General features: G+C 39.4%; 1 protein-coding gene across 1 annotated transcript in view; it reads right to left on the reverse strand.

Moving 5' to 3' along the window:
- The window catches only part of zeb1a (zinc finger E-box binding homeobox 1a), a 98,038-nt gene that overhangs the window by 31,576 nt on the left and 47,177 nt on the right, over positions 1–19,285 (reverse strand). Inside the window, exon 2 of the mRNA XM_028592641.1 lies at positions 6,250–6,432. Within this exon, the coding sequence (XP_028448442.1) occupies positions 6,250–6,432 (183 nt within the window). The remainder of the gene's footprint in view (positions 1–6,249; positions 6,433–19,285) is intronic.

Genomic DNA, 19,285 nt, shown 5'->3' on the forward strand with positions numbered 1-19,285 from the left:
AAACAAATGCATTTCTGTACTGTCATTTATGGTTATTATCAACTATAGTCTGCCAGTAATATAGGTCATGCTGAATGTGCTGAATGTCAGGCTCTGATATTCATGGCTTTATGCACTGTCCTACCTGCTAGAGCAAAGACAGGATGAGGCCTAAAAAGTTAGTTTGTTCAAAAAAAGTGATGCTGATGTCGAGGTTTACTGAACAACAATACCCTCTGTGGGATCATTAACGGCTAATAATATCCAAAGTCGTAGCACCACCGATCACTTCAAACAGTGAGGAGAGGCTTTTATACAATATCTGTAGCTGGATTCGAAGGAGAAGAAGAAAATGAGCAGAAGAGGAGAGGAAAACAGGGAAACAAAGGCAAAGAACATAAAGAGACGAAAAGAGACCAGGGACTGTAGAAAAGTACACAGAGGAGAAAAGAGAGAGCTGAGGGAGGGAGAGACACAAAGTAAAAGAGAGAGCGAGTAGCACTCATGATCACTGCTCACACCATGTAAGGCTTTATTCAGAAACAATAAAACAAGCCTTGAGAGCAATATCTTTCGGTGTCACATTCTCGCTGTCTCCATGGTTTTAGTATTTCCTGCTTGGCTGACTGAAGGCAGATGCTTGCATAGGGCTGAGCCGTTTTCAGGGAATTGAGGATTAAAAGGGCACTGAGAGGCGGTGTTAACACAAGTCAATCAGCCTCTGCTATTGAATGCAAACTTAGTTCTGCCTCAGCTTATTCAATCTTGCAGTAGTTTTGTTGTTTGGTTCGCATGTTTTTGAGAGTGTTTCTGAATGATCCTCTCTATAGGTTATCTGGAGATTTAAATGTAAATGTAAGAGTTTTAAAGAGCCTTCTCAAGCTGTCTGGAAGTGACACAAGATGAAAAAAGACACATTACGCTTCAAATAGAGTCTTTCTGTCTGCACTTCCTGCAGCTGGTGAAACTTCTGAAACTATAAATGGGCAGAAAAAGAGGAAGGACAGCAGGAAATTGATTGATAAGCTGAGTTTAAAAGAAGCAGCCGTGTTGCACCCTGCATGAATAAACCTGTACTGTGTTCATCTACAAGTTGACATGCAGTGGAAATAAAACCTGTCTGCACGGACAAACGAGAAGCAGTTTAGACTCAACTCCCCACAGTCAAACACAGTCCCAGCAGTACTAATGAGGAAACCCATTAAAATGTTATTTCACTAGTATATCTATCTAGTGCTATCATTCCTGTCTTGGAGTAATCATATGAACTCAAAAGTAGACCTGAAATTATGAGTTGTTGTTAAATAAGGATTATCTCTCAAAGTAATTTTTCAAGCAACATATGCCAAATATCCTTCTCTTAAAGTTTTGCTGCTTTCCTTTGTCTTATATGATAGTAAATTGAATATTTGTGGGTTTTAGACAAAACAAGACATCTGAACCCCTCACAATGGGCTTAGGAAATTGTGATGGACATTTTACACATAGACTTGTTTTTCACAATTTTCTGATATATACTAAATAATTGATCAATTAATTGAGAAAATAATTAGCAGATTAATCAAACCTTCAAATAACTGTTAATAAATAGAATGGGGATACGTGAAGACAACATTACTGAATATGTGGCAAGACATAAACACGTATGTAATATGTCTTCATAGTTAAGAAGGCACTGATTTGGGAAAAACTGAGTCATTCATTTTGAACAGAGACACCAGTCTGAGGACAGAAATGACAAGAAGTGATGATAAAGCTCTTTTCTTTATCAGAGATGGATGGACAGGGGGGTATTCAATTCAGAAGAGTAAGGATGTATGTGTGAGTGTGTGTGTGTGTGTGTGTGTGAGAGAGAGAGAGAGAGAGAGAGAGAGAGAGAGAGAGAGAGAGAGAGAGAGAGTGTGTGTGTGTGTGTGTGTGTGTGTGTGTGTGTGTGTTGTAGGCCAATTAGCCTTTAGGATGTAGTGTTGTACAGAAAGACAGAGAAGAGATGAGAGCAGAACATCTGGCTGTGCGACAGGCTGAGAGGAGGATTGAAATAATCTGATCAAAGACGTAGCAGGTCCATGTACACAGACAAATCAATCAGCAACGGCAAAGAATACACCCCTATACGCTGTGTGAAAACAGTGATACTGCAGGTTCACACTGCGAGATGCGTCTAATCAAATATTGGATGCAATCTGTGTCAGCAATCTCCATTTTTAGAAATTTCAGATTTAGCGATGAACACCTGGTGAATCCTACAGCATGTCCTAACATGTAAACACTAAACAGGATTTTTTTTTAAATACGAGCACTGTTCAGACCATGCATTCTGCATCATTTCATGCTGCATTCTGATTGGTTTGGTTACTAAACATTTAAAGACTAAACTAAAAGATTTTGTCCTCAATGTCTGTGATTGTCTGAAATTTGATGCAGGCTTATCTTAAATAGGGGTGGGAATCACCAGAGTTCCCACGATACGATATCATCACGATACTTATCTCGTGGTACAATATTATTGCGATTTTGAACATTTTGCGATATTCTGCAATATGCTGCAATTATTCGACTTTTGACAAATGCTGTACCCAAAGGAAAACTATCAACATCTGTTGAAAAAACTAAATTGCACCATCTAGTGGACTGAAAATACTGTATCAATCTTTTTCCCACCCCTATTCTTTAGTCACATTAACTCTGAATTGGCAGCTTGGTGGACTCACAGTGCAATCACTGACCGCTGCTTTAGAAAAAACGTTACTTACAAAGGCTAAAATAATAATAAAAATGATAGAAACCTCTTGCAGGTTGCACAATACAAAGTCTGTCCACCATAACAGAAACATCAATACTAATGTACTAAAAATAACTAGTATTCTACAAGCTTCACTTCTCTGCTTAAAAGCTCTGACTGGATTACACTTTCATTCTGATTTTCATCACTTTTCATCTGTGGCTCAGTAATCTCATCCAAGCATCTCTTGTATTTGCACTGTGCTGCATGCTGTGTGTGGCAGAGCAGGAACTGGATGCCTCTTATACCGCTGTCATACCAAACAATAAAAACTGGAAAAGAAAGAGGTTGAGTCTTTCATACAGACAGCTGACCCAGATAACAGTACAAACCTCTACTTGGTTTGTAAACCTGTTGGGTTCATTATTTTCTGTCATGGGTGTACAAGGTATAACAAAGGGTGTGTTTACAGAGCTCAGACATTGCAGCAGCAGCAAAGAAGTTAATATAATCTTGATAACAGTTTATAACGAAAGATTTAAGTCAAAAAGTAAAAAGCCTGACCCTTTGCCAGAGCCTTTGGAACAGACAGCAAGAAAAAGCTGTCCATTCCAAAGGTCAGAACTGAACTGGGACAAAAAAGTAGTGATAGACCGATTTTATCGGCCGGCCGATATATGAAGCCGATATTTGAGTTTTTACGTGTATTAGTATTGGCCGATACGTGGCTGCTGCGTTCGCCGCTAGTTTTTTCCCCGGCATTATTTACAGACAGGGACTGCTGGAGATGCTGCAGTTCACGTGCAGACCATGCACTGCCCCTCCCCCACTAGCTACGTGCTGGTGCTGGAAGCCTGCCAGGCTTCCGGCACCATGGCAGTCTTAAATTACAAATCAAGCACATTATTTAAATGGCTACTTTTCAGGTTTATTGTTTTCTTAAATTATTTAAATGTGTTGACAAAGGACATTTTGGGATGACCTGATTATATCTGTCTTATAATATGTCAGCAAGCAATGCATCATCAAGGCTGTGTTGTAGATGTTGATGAAAGCCTTTTACCCTTGCACAGTTAACCATATGCAGTGCACCCATCCATATGATGCACATTGCACACATAATTTGGGTGATATGAATGTAAGATGATTGCAGAAGTGACACTTATCTGTGTTTTTGTTTATTATTTCTAAAGAAATGGCAGAGCAGATTCGGAAAACAAATACAGCGTGGCAGGGTTTACATTTTTATGATGTAAATTGAGGGAGCAAAAGCTGTATCGGCTCCAAATATCGGCTCAAGAAAATCGGCAGTTCAGTACTGTTGATTCAACTTTGCAAACAGGCTGGGAGAATCTGTGCAATTAAAGGCAGAGTTGATAAGTATTTCCAATATGCATTTTTTTTTATATATATATTGTTTGAAATGATCTTTACAACTCGGCAGCAATAAATTACTTATGGGCTTTGAAAAAGGAGCAAAAAATATCTGTCATCTGTAGCTGCTGTAATCCTGTAAAAAACGGCCACCAATCAATTTATTATTTAAATTCAATACTTGCAACATCTTTCTGAAACACAATGAGTAATCGTGAAATTTGTGATTATGATTTTGTTTCCAAAATGGAGCAGCCCTACTGCATTGCTAACAGTAGTCATTGTTGTTTTAAACATTGGGTATGATAATATGAGGTGTTTGCTTACCGGTGAATGAGACATGAAAATAAAAATGGCAAATATTATATTGGCACTGAAAAATGTTGAACTGAAATATAAAACACAAACATCAAAAAGTTATAATCTCACAATCCTATTATATTATTTCAATATGACATTTTTGGCATTATGGTTTTTCAATTTCAATCTACATTTATTCTTAAAGGTGCAATATGTAATATTGTATGTAATACTGGCAGCTAGTGGTTAAAATAGTTACTGCACTACCAATTCAAAATACTGGAGAGTAGTTTCCCCCGCCCCCTCCTGCCCAGACTCGAAGTTCACGGGGTTTGCCAGGCTGAGACCGCAGCATTCACAACAATGTTGCTAGACGCTTTTCTCACATAGCCAGACATTACTCCACAGCACAGCGGAGTAGCCAACGGTAGATGCTGGCTATATTGTCAGTCATAAAAGCCTGTGCTCACGCGGAGCTCTGTAACCAACTGACAGACACACTTTTTCGGCTTAAAATTACAGTATGAACCGCTAAAAACACAACAACCTCACTGTCCTCTCCACACGCCAGTCAGGCACACTTCCTCGGCTTAGAATTACAATACGAAACGCTAAAAATACCACTACCTTGCCAACGGAACACACTTCATTGGCTTAGAATTACGGCAACAATCGCTAAACACACTGCAAACTCACAGTCCTCTCTTTCCGATTTACAGCCCCCATCTCGTGGCTTAAAATAACTCACCGTTGTCGGCTCCAGCCGCTGAACTACACGTTGTAAACAGCCATGGGTTGCTTGCCTGGTCCTCCCGGTAACGTTAGCAGTTAACAGGGTTAGCATGGCGGCGTTAGCCAGGACCAGTCGGGATCACTTTACTGGCTATGTCTCAATTGTTTTTGCAAGTAACCAACTCGGGTACTCTAGCTATATAATTCAGTGTGAGTACACAAATGTTGAAATGACAAAAAATGCCCATCCCTAGTAGCTGTGATAAATTAGCCTGAAGCTAATGCTTACCTGTTCAGGAGAAAATAAGCCAACTCTGCGTCCTTTTGGGATCTAAGCTGTCTCCATCTTTCAAATACATCTCCAATATTTACCAGGGGGTTGTTACGTCTCTGGTCACGCAACTGTTAGAAACATGCTGTTTTCTTTTTTTATGTCATGTAGAAATCTATCTCCGTTGATCCTGTTTGTTTGTTTGCTGCTTTCATGGCTGTACTACTGTTACAGCTGTAGCGCGCCGGTTTTACGTTTTTACAGGTATATCTGGCAACCCGGCCTGCCTGTCAAACTGGGCCGTTGATAACAACATACAGATCAAAACATAAACATAAATTGTTGTCAGAAAAGATAGTATTTCAGTTTAACATGTTTCCTTAATATCTGATGAGGCATTGGTGTCCTTTTTGGATTTATTACAGTACAAATATTACATATTGGACCTTTAATGTCTAAAAAAAGAAGAAAAGAAAACGTCACTTTTTTTTACGCTGTCAGAATTTTTAAAATCACTGTTCTAGCTCCATATTAACGTCAACAACACTCCCTGAACTACAACTACCAAGGCGCAGCGGCTGTGTGAAAGTTGAACTTGTCTCTCAAGTGCTGCAGCAGAGCTGTGTGCTGACAGCTTGGGTAAGCCTGTAGGTGTCCTGGGCTGCTCCTAGCCAAGAATGCGTGTGAAAGAGAGCAAACATGCTCAGCAACCTTCCCGGGATTAACAGATATAATGAAGATCAATCTTTAAAGTCCAGTCTAAAGCCAGGGGACTGTCTGACCTACATTTACCTTAACAAAAAACATTGCACAGATGGCTGGAATGAAAAACCTCGGTAGTGATACTGACTAAAATACAATGGCGTCTTACCTCCGTTTAAGGAACCGTTGTGTGGTAATACTGGGCTTGTCGTGGCGCCATGGCTGTCCTGCTTTTTGGTCCCATCGGCATTGGCGACCTCCGGCTCCTGCAGGCTGTCCTCCTCCACAATGTGTAGCTTGTCCTCGTCATCTGAGTCGGAACTGGCCTCCAAGCCATTGTTGAAGTCTGTCACTGCAGAGAAAAGACACAGAGATGAAAGATGATCTAACATGTAGCACGGGTGGGACAAATATCGATACGGCAATATATGTCCTCATATTGTCCTTTGTGCGGTACGAGAATTAATAAGCTGGCGCCAAATATTGATATTCTAATGAATAAAATAGGGTGCTCTAAATAGATTTCCCTGCTCCCAGCTTGGCTACTTCATGGCTCCTCGACACATGAACGAGGGAAACTTGAACAGAAGTTAACGAGCCGAAGAGGAAGAGGTTTTCAACAAGATGGCAGAAAGCAGTTTAAGGAAAATAACAGATGCCCCAGCCACGTTTAAGTCCAAAGTCTGGACCAAGAATTTGCTCTATAGTTGTGTCCTTTTAATTTACAGAGTGAAAAACTTGTACTGCTTAATTGTCTGTTTTCTAACAGTCTTTGGAGTTTCGGTGAATAAAGAAAGGAAACCTTCTCACCAGCATTTTATATTCATAGTTATACCAATATCGTGATCTATTATTATAATTAATCGGTATCGTGAGTCATGTATGGTATCGTGAGGTACCCTGTGATTCCCACCCCTAGCATATACCACTTATGGAGCTTACCCACTGCTAGTACCAGCTCTACTCTACTCTAGTCGGCTTGACCGCAGTTCTCCATCCCCCATTTTTCATTGCAGATTTATTACTCCCTCACGCATGAGGCAAATGGCTGGTCGTCATAGCGACGCCGCAGGAAACTGCCGTGACACAACGCGACACACACACAGAACGTCGAAGATGTGTTGTTTTTGACTCTCGGCATGTGGCTGTTGCCACAGCCAGAAGACATATTTTGTTTCAAAAAGCTGGAGGCAGCAAAAAAAACCACCACTGGCTAAACTATTTAAAAACGGCAGGTTTGTTCAGGACACCCCCGTCTGTCGCTAGCAATGATGACGCAGTGATTAGTGACGATTCTCTCTGACCAATCTGTAGTCTGCAGATTTTCACGTCACCTTTTGGTATCGCCTCAGCTTGCATGGAACCTCGATGGAGGTGATACTAAAAAAAGTACCTGTTGGCAGGTACAAGGGACTTTTTTTCATAATGGAAAAACAAAAAAGGCAAGTAGAGTCGAGGCGAGTCAAGCAGGTACCACGTAATGGAAAAACTCCATTAGATCATAAGTTTTAGCAACTACACCTTATAGTGTTCAGTCTGGTTCCCAGTGCTGAGGAGCCACCCACTGCTGTCAGTGTCTGATTTACATCTGGGACGCAGAATATAGGCAATTAAACTGCTAACTAATTACTGACAAACATGACAGCGGTGTGATCAGCATCTGAGCTGCATGGGGAAGAAGTACAGCAATGTGCCTCTGTTGGAAGCAGTTCAGTCTAATTGTCTCTCCTTTATACATTCCTAGCATTGCTGGCACCTCTGGAAGTCTTGATGCTAAACCAAAACAGCCTTTGTGCTATGCTCTACGTACTGAAGTCTACAAGAATGCACCATAAGGAAAACAGCAACAGTGCAGACACAGGTAATGTTGCTGTCAATTTAAAAGTGAAGAATTAATAAAGATGACATTGTGTGATTTTACTCTGCAATGTAAAGCCACTCTAAAATGCAGTAATAGGTATGCTAAAGAAAAAATGGCCCTGCAAAAAAATGATCCGTTTCATCCTGAAAAGTCCGCTTTTTCAAAAACCAACATGGCTCAGTTCAAAATTTTGTTTCAAAACAAAACTCCTCATCTCTCGTCATGATTCGACATGGGATGATTTACGACCACTATACTTCATAGTGATGTTTGCTCAAAACAGAACGACTGAAGTCTCATATGTCACTGGATTTAAATTAATGCCTCTGATTGCAGTAAATGCAGAAAAAAAGAAGTGTCCAGGTCCTAACATCTGTCTTTAAAGGAATGTATAAAAATAAGACGTGTCTTCTGATTAATCTCAAAATCAGACTTTGCCTTCAATCCAAATTGTATATAAGCTTGCTACAATTAGAGAAAGGTGGATCCATGAAATGCAGTACAACACCGCCTCAATTAGCCCACCTCGACCAAGCAGGACTGTAGGCCACCCTCTCTTAGAAAACATAAAAAAGGGACAGACTGCAGCCAAAGGGAAAAATAATCACTTATATCTGCCTCAGAAAGCAAATCTATTTTACACTGCGCTGCAGTCAGTGAGTTTGTCTGCGAGGTACAACTTCTTAATGTCACGTTCAGGGTGAAAAATGGACCAACTGGACTGGCTTGAATGAATTTAGCAGGTGTTTGTGTTTGTGTGTGTGTGTGTGTGTGTGTGTGCTGTGTGAGTTTTTGCACAACGGTTGGAGATGATGGAGATATGTGGGTATACAGGGTTGTAAGTGATGATGAGCACTATATGTATTTAATTGCTTTTTTACCATCAGCATGTGTGCAATTATAACTGTGTGAGTATCTATGTATGTGAGTGTGTGCAAGTGTGTGCATGCTCTCCGCAGGGTAGCTGTACATCTTGGCAGAGGTGCTGAAGACGCCTAATGAGGAGGAAAGCTTGGGTAGTTTGTTCACAGGTGACAGGTGTGTACACGCACACGCACACACACAGAGCTCGTTTTGTGGTTTGGGACCTGTGTGTGTGGTCTTGCACCTCTGCATGAAATGGGAAGCTACGTCAGGTAGCGCAGTTAACCGCTCACACAAAATGCACATTTTGCAGAGACCAGACGACACCCACCTACATCTAAAGACACCCTGAGCACACACTTTCCACACAAACACACACGCGCGCTGCTTTCTCGAGACGACGCTGTCACTGCTCCAGACAGACGAGGGGAGTGTGTGTGTGTGTGTGTGTGTGTGTGTGTGTGTGTGTGTGTGTGTGTGTGTGTGTGTGTGTGTGTGCATGGGTGAGATCGATGCACGTCTGGATCGATGTGAGATGCTGGAGCAGAAATGGAGGAGCATAATATGTTTGTGTGCAGGACGCTGGTTTGTGATTTCATATTTAAGACAGATGTAGAGAGAAACGTGACATTTACACAACATTTGCTGGTTGCTGTTTCAAGCCCTTGGACATGTGGGCATGTTAAAGGTCGTGGCTTAATCCCAGCTCAGTGCAGAAATATATGGATGTAAAAAGTACATCTTCCATGTGTCTAATGTGTGACAACTCCAGTCAGTCACAGTCAACCAGGACTGCAATATTATTTTCAATCTGCAGATTATTTTCTCGAATAATAATAAAAAAAAAAGTTCAATATGAAATTTTCAAATGTATTGTTTTGTCTAGTCTCGCATTGCAAGACCTTCCTCCACAGCGGAGGAGGGTCTGGTTAGTCCACACAGCATTCTGTGATGGGAGAAAAACGTGCTCTGGTTAATTGGCATTTCTTTAAACCAATCACAATCGTCTAATAATCACTAAGCGCCGGACGGAACAACGGTCCCTCTGCAAAATAGTCTTGGGAAGGAACTTGTTTTGGTGGACTTGAATGTGCACGTAGGGAGGCGAGCTCTGGAATTAAAATGGCTGTTGAATGTGTCTGTTCTTGTAGCGTTCACTTATCATTTTCTGTGTTAGAGCGCCATCTATTGGTCATAGCGAGTATTGAAATGTACGTTTGGGTGTAGAGGTCGACCGATATGGGTTTTCTCTGGCCGATGCCGATCTTTAGAAATCAAGGTCAGCCGATGGCCGATAAATGCTGCCGATTTGTTTTGCCCGATATTTGGCCGATATGTGCTTGTTTTTAAACCTCTATTTGAAAGATAAAATGTAACACTAATATACACAGAATTTCTCAACAAAAACATTTATTGAACACCAATCTACACTTGTATACTTCAATTAAAAATGTATAATTTAAAAACATACTGTATATTGTATAAATAATATATGAAAAATATATTAAATAAACAAAACAGGTAAGAAGAAAATAAACTTTGTCAAATAAACTTGTAAATGAAAAAATAAAGTTTAGTGCACTTAACAGCATTTATTAAACTTCTGAGAATACAAATCTGCACATCTTCACAGAAAGTGACATGTTATTATTAATCTCAACACTATTTCCTCCTAACTCCTGTTGAATCAAATCAGACTAGGGTTATCTAAAGTCAATTCTTGTTCACCTTGTTTGTTAGATCATTGTTCATTTGTTTAAGTGTTTTATCTGTGTTTTGGGGATCCTACTGTTACATGTCCTGTTGCACTCATTAGGATCAAAACTCTAAGTTGTAATTTAAAACTCGTCCAGCCAATTTAATAAAATTAAGGGTTTTATTCATGCTCGAGTCCATAGATGCAGTTAATGGATACAGGTACGGAGAACTGAAGGCTCTGTTAGCAACGATTAGCTCCGTTAGCGGTTAGCTCCGTTAGTGGTTAGCTCCAGTTAGCTCCGTTATAGGAGTGGATGAGACTGCCACGCACAGGGGTAACAACCAGGCTTTGATAAATGGCATTCGGGGAGCTTCCACAGCGGTGTGGCCGCGGTGTTTTGTACGGTTTTATTAGTACAGTTAATCCCAAGGCAAGAACACCAGCAATATGCTAGCTACTACTAACGGTAGTGTCGGAGCCTGAAGTGACTGTGCGAGACACACAGCGCAAGAATTCACAAGGGGAGGGGCTGGAGGCAGGTGATCTGAGTGCGCTGTAAAAAATGTCGCCTATTCATGTTTTTAACACTAGGGTGCCCGCAGATGCGCCTGCCTATTAATCGGCTTGATATACTGGGATATTGGCCGATGCCGATTAATCGGTCGACCTCTATTTGGGTGAGTTAACCGCTTACTTCCTGTTTATTGAGCAGACACACAAGAGAAGTCAACGTGAAAGGTTGTTCGGTTTTGCTGTCTCAGGACAAGTTGTCTTTTTCACTTGCTTAATAGTTATTTCTTACCCACACAAAGGCAATGCCCGTAAGTATAAATTGTTCTGCTTAAATATGTGTTTGAACAGAAGTATGGGAAATGTATAAGCTATGTTTAAGCTAAGGAATCCCGTTGTGTCGTAAGGGCGATGATTGCTACATGTGTGGCTAGCAAATGTGTTTTATAGCTTATAAGATGAAAACAAATGGACTGAAAATAGTTTTATTTTTATTCACAGTTTTACAGCATAAATAAAGGAAAGGAGAAAAGGAATGAAGATTTCTTGCATCAACGTTCTTTTTTTGTCCTAGCCTGGTGGTTGTAAACTTGCTGGATAATTCAGTAGCTCTAAACTCTGTGAGGCCAGTACAGCCGTCATGTCCCCTCAGTCTTCCCCTGTATCAGTAGATCAATGACCCAACACAATGTTATGTACTGCTTATGTAGAAATACATATCTAATTAAATCACTATTGTTAGGCTGAGTGTTGTCTGTAATTAATCAACCTGTTATTAATAACCAACTGTTCAATCTATAAGCTAAGATTTAGTTGGAAACGACAGTCTGATGCTGCTAAACTGTCAGTAGCCTCCCACTAAAGCTAACATTAGCTATCCATCAGTAGTAACTGTCACCAAACTGACTGAGAATATGCTTCACGTTTCTTATGAGCCTCATATATCAGTGTGAAAGTCTTGATTAACCCGCTACACAACGGCTTTTTCAGCATTTTCCTGTTTCTCTCCTGATGTGACAGCGCGATTCTTCCCTCTCATAGGGAGCCTCTGCGATGCTGGTCTGGTCTATAGCCTGAAGCCAAAGCCCATCTATCAGGATCTATTTTAGGACACGGCAAGAGGACAAATCAAAGACCAGGGTTTTTGGATGTATTGTTGGTGCAACAAACTACTCAGCAACTTTTCGGCATAGTTATTAATTTAAAACGGTTTATTCAAAGTAAAAGTTTGAAGCGATTTACATTTCCTGTCGCTGTTGTCATCTATGGGGAACGTGGGATTATTTTTTTCCCAGAAAGGGGCGTGTGGATGAGACCTTCCCTCGGATGACGTATTGCCGGTAGTACGTATGTTTTGTCCAACTGAAGGTCCAAAACCCAATCATCAGTAGAACACTCGGTAAACTATTCACATTTGGAACCAGATTGGAAGCTGCGGTCAGTGATTTTTTCACCATTTTTGCGCCAATAGATGCTGACACGTACATTTCGATCGACTTCTTAGCTCTACAGTCACCTAAAATAAAAACATAGCAAGTAGAGCTTCCTCATGATGCACTGCAAGTTGGATTTGTTTTGATGAGGATCAGTTACATTCGGAGATTGGCATGTTTTCAGGAGACAAAATGTTGATAAAACGATCAAAGAGCGGTTTTCCTATTTGCTTCAACCTAATCTAACCCTGAGGCACAATACTTGTCACGTATGACCTGTGGCTCAGTTGCCTTCTTGACAACCCATTGCAATCAGCTGTTGGTAAGCTGAGCATCAAAATATGACTACCCGAGTACAGTCATAACAGAAACCTAAATGGTAATGGTGACCGTCTGTGGTTGGACACATTTTACAGTTTACTTCACCGTAGACAGCACAAACACACAACTACTGCAGAAAGTGACTTCCTAAAAATCAACAAACCGTGCCTCATTCAGACAAAAACACACATTATTACCCAGACAAGGCTTTGTGGGAATTCCAATAATAGAAAGGTCTATATTTCGGATAAACAGGCTGTGTCGGCTGAGTTATTTTAACAATAGTGGCTGGAGGGAACAGCAACCAGCTGAGCTCCAGATAACACAGAATATCTGAGAAGCCATCATACCCTTATTATACATTCTGTATGCTATCCTTCATTCAATTTGCAGATTTTGGTCAAACTGCTGTACAGCGCTAATTTAAAAAAAAGTAAGAGGTTTTGATTGGATTTCACTTGTATATTGTTATTAAATAAAAAAAATTCCAGACTTCAAATGCAATTCCTAAACGTGCGAAGGGTTTGATTTAAATGGTTTTCTCTATTTTTCAGACTTGAACAAAATCCCCTAGGATGGTAAGGAGAAGAAGTCTTTTAAAGTCGCTTTAAAAATATATAGTGAAGTCCTTCTCAGTGTCTGCAATATTATGAGTCTCTCAGATAATAATCTCATTAATAAATAATCACGTAGGCTGATGGTGCGATATTTGTATTTGTTTATAGAATCTGAGTAAAAGTGGTGCTTCACAACGTGCATTAAGCACATGATTAAATCATAGTGTTTCTTTAAACTACATACCAGCCTCAAGTGTCTCATTCCAAGCTGTCAGGTATTCACATCACTCTTACTTGCTAATGGAGAGTGACAAAGCAAAACCAAAGCTGAATAAATGTAAAATCAATGTGAGCATCAAAAATAACTAAATGACTTTTCTCACATCAAATGATTGTAGTTGGTCCATGATTCTTTTTTAGCAAGTTTTGTCTTTAAGCTTTTTGAGTGTTATTTATGTATTATCTGCTGTTTCAATGTTTTAGACACAGTTACAGTAATAATAATGGTCCAAAATCATGTGAAATTGCATTTTCTTTCTTTTTCATTTTCTTGAGGGAGAACCCCTAAACCCCCCGGCAAATACGTGCCCATAGAGAAAACACTGGATCATGACAATATGAGAGTGCAACCTGACTACCCATAAGCCTGAGGTTGCAGTAATGATCAGCATCATGTGCTTTCTGTGCTCTCTTAAGTGCAGTTACCAATAGCAACAGACAGGTGGAACTACTGAGCAGAGCAGGGAAGAAAAAAAAACAAGTGCTTCCAAACACGTGATGCAAACATAACTATTGCACACAAACGCAAGCACAAGTCCTACAACAGCTTTTGTGTGTTAGTGTGTCACACACCAAACACAAGAGTGAATGATCTTTATAATTCACCCTGGTAAATCACTGAAGCCTGACATTTGAGTGTGTGTGTGTGTGTGTGTGTGTGTGTGTGTGTGTGTGTGTGTGTGTGTGTGAGAGAAACAATGCGTCAGATGAACTGTTAATGGTCCATCTGGAGGTCTGTGAAGAGGCGAGGCCAGCTCAGAGAGGAAGAGGGAAGTCTAGACGATAGCATTCCTCTCTTCCCTCCATCCATCTCTCTGATACAAGAATCTGTTTGATAATGTTTCATTATTACCCCAAACTAATATTTATTTGGATGTCTTTTCTGATTACTTGTTGGCTTTCTGCCACTTCGAGTCACAAAACATGACTTGTTTTTGTGCCTTCTTCTGTTTGTTGAGTGAAAACATGTTTCATTTTTCAATGCGCTAAACTCTTGGCACTGCATTTCACATCCCAGATAAAACAACTGAGATAAACATTATGTGTAGTGCACTTCTCAAAACTGAAGCGGCTTACAAGAGAGGCAATAAAACAAGCACAGGAGCTATAAAATACTGAGGAGGGCAAACTGGTTTTACAGCCTGAACTACTAATCCTAACTAAGTGAATAATGATTCAAATTATCATAATAAAGAAGAAAAATGTATCACCAGGTGGGTCTTTAGTGTTTGTGTTTTAGCAGTAGTTTTCCTTTCTCACCTCATTAAAACACATTGTCAGACAAAACTGACAGCAAGACACAAACATGAAAAGGGCCATATATTGATATAATGGCATACATTGACATTTTTAGTTTAACACTCAAACACTTTATTTACATTAAGCCAGTTGTCCAGTAAAACTGCTTCAAAGGCAAGGTGCACTGCCAGTAGAGCTTGGACGATATGCTGTTGTCTCGATTCCATTCTTTTACGATACATGGGTGCCAATTCGATTTGTATTGTGATTTTCTTTAATTGTGATTCTAGAAGTATTGCAATAGATAGCATTTGATTATTGCGATTTTCTTTTTATTCTTTAAAAAAAATAACTGAATAATACACTTCTAGAGACAATATAACAACAAAAAACATTACTAAAAACTCAGTTTTCTAAGAAGAATGCACATCACATGTCAGTCAGTCAGTTAGTCAGTCTGACATTTATTTAATTTGAAAAGAAGCAACATAACATGGATGTTCTGCATTTTCTGTTTGGCTGGAAACAGATATGATGGAGTCGCCGTCTGTATGAACAGGAAATATTTAGGTGAATCATCGGTAAAAAAAAAAAAAAAATCAATTTTAAAAATCACAACAAACGATTTTAGATTTTTTTTTTTTTTTCACCTCTAACTGAACATGTCTCCTCAATTAAAACATGGGAAACGTTCCAGAGAGACTGAGAGCAAGAAATCAGAAGATGGAATTCATAATATCCTGTCTGCATCGTCCCACTTTATTCAATCTGACCTTCATTTAATCAGATAGTCTGACTGAAATTAAAAAATATATATATTTGAAATGAGACCTTTAACAAGGAAGGGGCACCAGTGATAAATAACAAAGTTATTTAAATAAACATGGTAGAAAATAAAATGTAAACTATTTTAAAGAAACAACTCACACATCCAAAAATTCTTCTGTGCAGGTGCGTTGGAAAAACGTCATCAACTTGGAACAAAGGAAAGAAAAAAGAAATGTAAAAATATACCTAAATCACAAAAATCCCTGGTGTAAATAAGCACTCCCGCTTAATGCCACTTCTGCATCTACTCTGTACACAGTTGTATCCACTGAGCTGCTCTTCATATACAGCTAGTGTCTTCCTTTTACCTTTCACTGAGTAAAAAAGGACACAATAAATAATGCCAACAAACTGCTTCTCTTCATATAAAAACAATAGACAGAATTCAGCGGCAGCATTTTAGTGAGCGAGCAGCAAAGCGTCTGACTTCCTCAGTGTCGCCATCATTGAGCCAGACCCACATCAGAACACGTGACCCTGCAGGGGAAATCATGTGTGTGTGACACACCACAACACAACCCTGACTGGACCACATGGCCCGGGATCTGGGTCAAAGGTCGGGTGCTGTGCAGTGGAGGAAGAGACGTGCTAGAAACAGACCACTATTAGTCAGTAGATGAAGTACATCAGGACTGTATTGGCCTTAATAACATGACTAAGAGTGTACAGCCATGCTAGAAGCTCTGTGAGGCTGTGCCACAGCTGTGCTTTGAGCTAAATGTTAACATCGGCATGCCGACATGCTCACAATGACGATGCTAACATGCTGATGATCAGCAGATATAATGTTTACCACTGTTTACTATCGTAGTTTAGCTTCTCAGCATGCTAACATTTGCTAATTGAAATTGGAATTGTATGTATTTGGTCAAAGTTTTGGACAAATTTTTTGACCTGATGATGGCGCTAGATAAAAAGGTTGAGGCATCACCTAAGTTATTACGATACGATACGATACAACTTTATTGTCAGCCAAGGCTGAAATTCTTTGTGCATTCTTGGATAGCTCTAAAAAAGAGGACATACACATACATACAAACATACATGAGATTAATAACACCAACAGACATACATGAAACATTACCACAAATGACATAAACTTCCAAGTAGGAAAACAAAGAAAACATGTATAACAACAGAAAATGACATGAACATACACACAGACAATGTCTTGGAGACGTATATCCTAAGATAAGTACTGCACTGGATTTAATGTAGCTGGTTTAACAATAGGATAGATTGATGTATGAAAGAGTTTTTAAGTCTGATGCGATTAAAAGAATGAACTCTAATAGCCAGGAAACACCAGCCAGAAGGCCGACTGTCAACAGAAAAGCCAGTCGAAATGATCAGTCTCCCCGTGTTGGTCCAAAAAGTGCCACAGAACATACCAAAGAGACGAGACGTAATACGCCTCCATAACAGCAGGCGGCGCTAATCTGTATTGTTGCCCAAAAAATGTAAACCGGCAGCTGATTGGACGAACGCGTCACATGGGTTTGTTTTCTCCGGAAATTCAAAGCCAGACCTTGTCGAAAGATTTAAAAGGTAAGAAATATGTTTTCCCATCCACAGCATATCAAGTCTACATTGCTACTAAAGCCCTTTTCAGACATGAATTCTTATGAAATATATATCTTTTTTTCAATAGCTTCCATGTAATGTATCAAAGTGACTCCAATAGATGAATAGAGCCGGCCACTGGATTCCTGGAGGAAAGGCTGCGGAACGTCAGGAAGCGGCTGAGATCAACCAGCAGGTCGCAGAGCACGGCACAGACACCACCACAAACGCCAGATGATGGCGCTCTTGCAAGGGCTCTCATCCCAGGTAATTATTAAACTGAAAAATTATTTGATGAAGCAAAACATCCATATTTCAGTGAATGACAACTTTCTTGTTCTTTTTTACAGAATGTACCATATCAGACGAACGTGGGTCACAGCTTAAAGAATGGTTGAGAAATAATTCTCAGCCCGTCAGCCAGATAGAGAACTACATGCTGAACACAGCAGTCTACAGGGCCAAGTGGATTAGGGACAACAATTGGACCATCGATCAGATCAGTTCCCTCACCTAATGACCAAAGGCATGGTAGGTATAGGGAAATATGATCTTACATATAAGGATGCATTGTTTATAATGTTTTATTAGTGTGCCACATTGAATTGGTTTTAAAAATGTGTTTTCCATTTTATAGATTGCACAGGCTTGTCCTGCATGGGGATGCTGCATCAAAGTTGTTTGAAACTTGGTCACGTGAAATGCCAGGAGGGGAGTCTAAAATGGTAAAGTTTATTCAAAGTAGAATACTTGCTTGCAAGTAGAGATAATGGTTCTTGATAGCAGCTTTTTAATAGGAATTTGAATTTGTTCACTATAGACCTGTTGAATGTTCAGCCAGTTCATTCGTAATTGTTGTTTTGCTCTGAATGTTTTCCTACCTGAGTGATATGAACTGCACCAGTTCCACTATATTGTTGATATAATACATTTTTTTCAAAGATTCCATTATGTTGTTTTGTTTTTGTATTGTTTAAGTGTTTATTAAATAATATATGCATACATCTAGCATGTATTCTGTTCTCGGTTTGTAGTTTAACAGTTTTATTGCAATTTATTTTCTTAAATTGTACTGTAATGTGTTAGAATTAATCTGGCATATGGGTTCATTTTGCCCAGCATTCGGGTACACTATATAACAAATATGTAGTTGAATCAACCCAGAATTGTAATTAATTTGACCCAGCATTTGGGTACACTATATAACAAATATGTAGTTGAATCAACCCAGAATTATAATTAATTTGACCCAGCATTTGGGTACACTATATAACAAATATGTAGTTGAATCAACCCAGAATTATAATTAATTTGACCCAGCATTTGGGTACACTATATAACAAATATGTAGTTGAATCAACCCAGAATTGTAATTAATTTGACCCAGCATTTGGGTAGAATAGTTAACTCATCTGTTGGATTAAAAATGACCAACCCATCTTGCTGGGTCAAATCAACTACTGTTGGTCCGGTGCAATAGTGATCCAGCGGTTGGGTTATAAAACAACCCAAGTTGGGTTATTTTTAACCCATCATTTTTAAGTGTGCACACTCCCCACACACACACCTGCTCTAAACTTCCTGTTGAAAGCATACTGTTTGTGTTTAATCCAGGGTCTAACTTTTAATTGGCAGTGTGTTTTTCTTCTGAAAACATCATTGCCTGCCTATTGACATTGACTGATACACTCCCCTCTGGTGGACAGAACATCTACAACTTAAGTTTGATAAAAAATATAGGTCTTACTGAAAGCATTTAATGTTCAAAATATTATTAATAAATATTTGAATATATTTGAATATTAATATTAATAAACAAACAAACTTCGAATATGATTTTTGGGCAAAAGTCAAAGCCCTACTTCATATTACCGGCATTACAAATTATTTGTGAAGCTACTCCCTGTTGAAATGCTATTTGTCATTTCTCCTTGATCACTTAATCAATTGGCCAATCAATCCAAAAATAATATGAACATTAAAATCTGACTTCTTCACTGTAAAAAAAAAGATCATGTTTGAGATAAGAAGTCCAGCAGCAAGAATTCATT

This window comes from Perca flavescens, chromosome 12 (assembly GCF_004354835.1).
Source record: "Perca flavescens isolate YP-PL-M2 chromosome 12, PFLA_1.0, whole genome shotgun sequence".
NCBI classification, from domain to species: domain Eukaryota; kingdom Metazoa; phylum Chordata; class Actinopteri; order Perciformes; family Percidae; genus Perca; species Perca flavescens.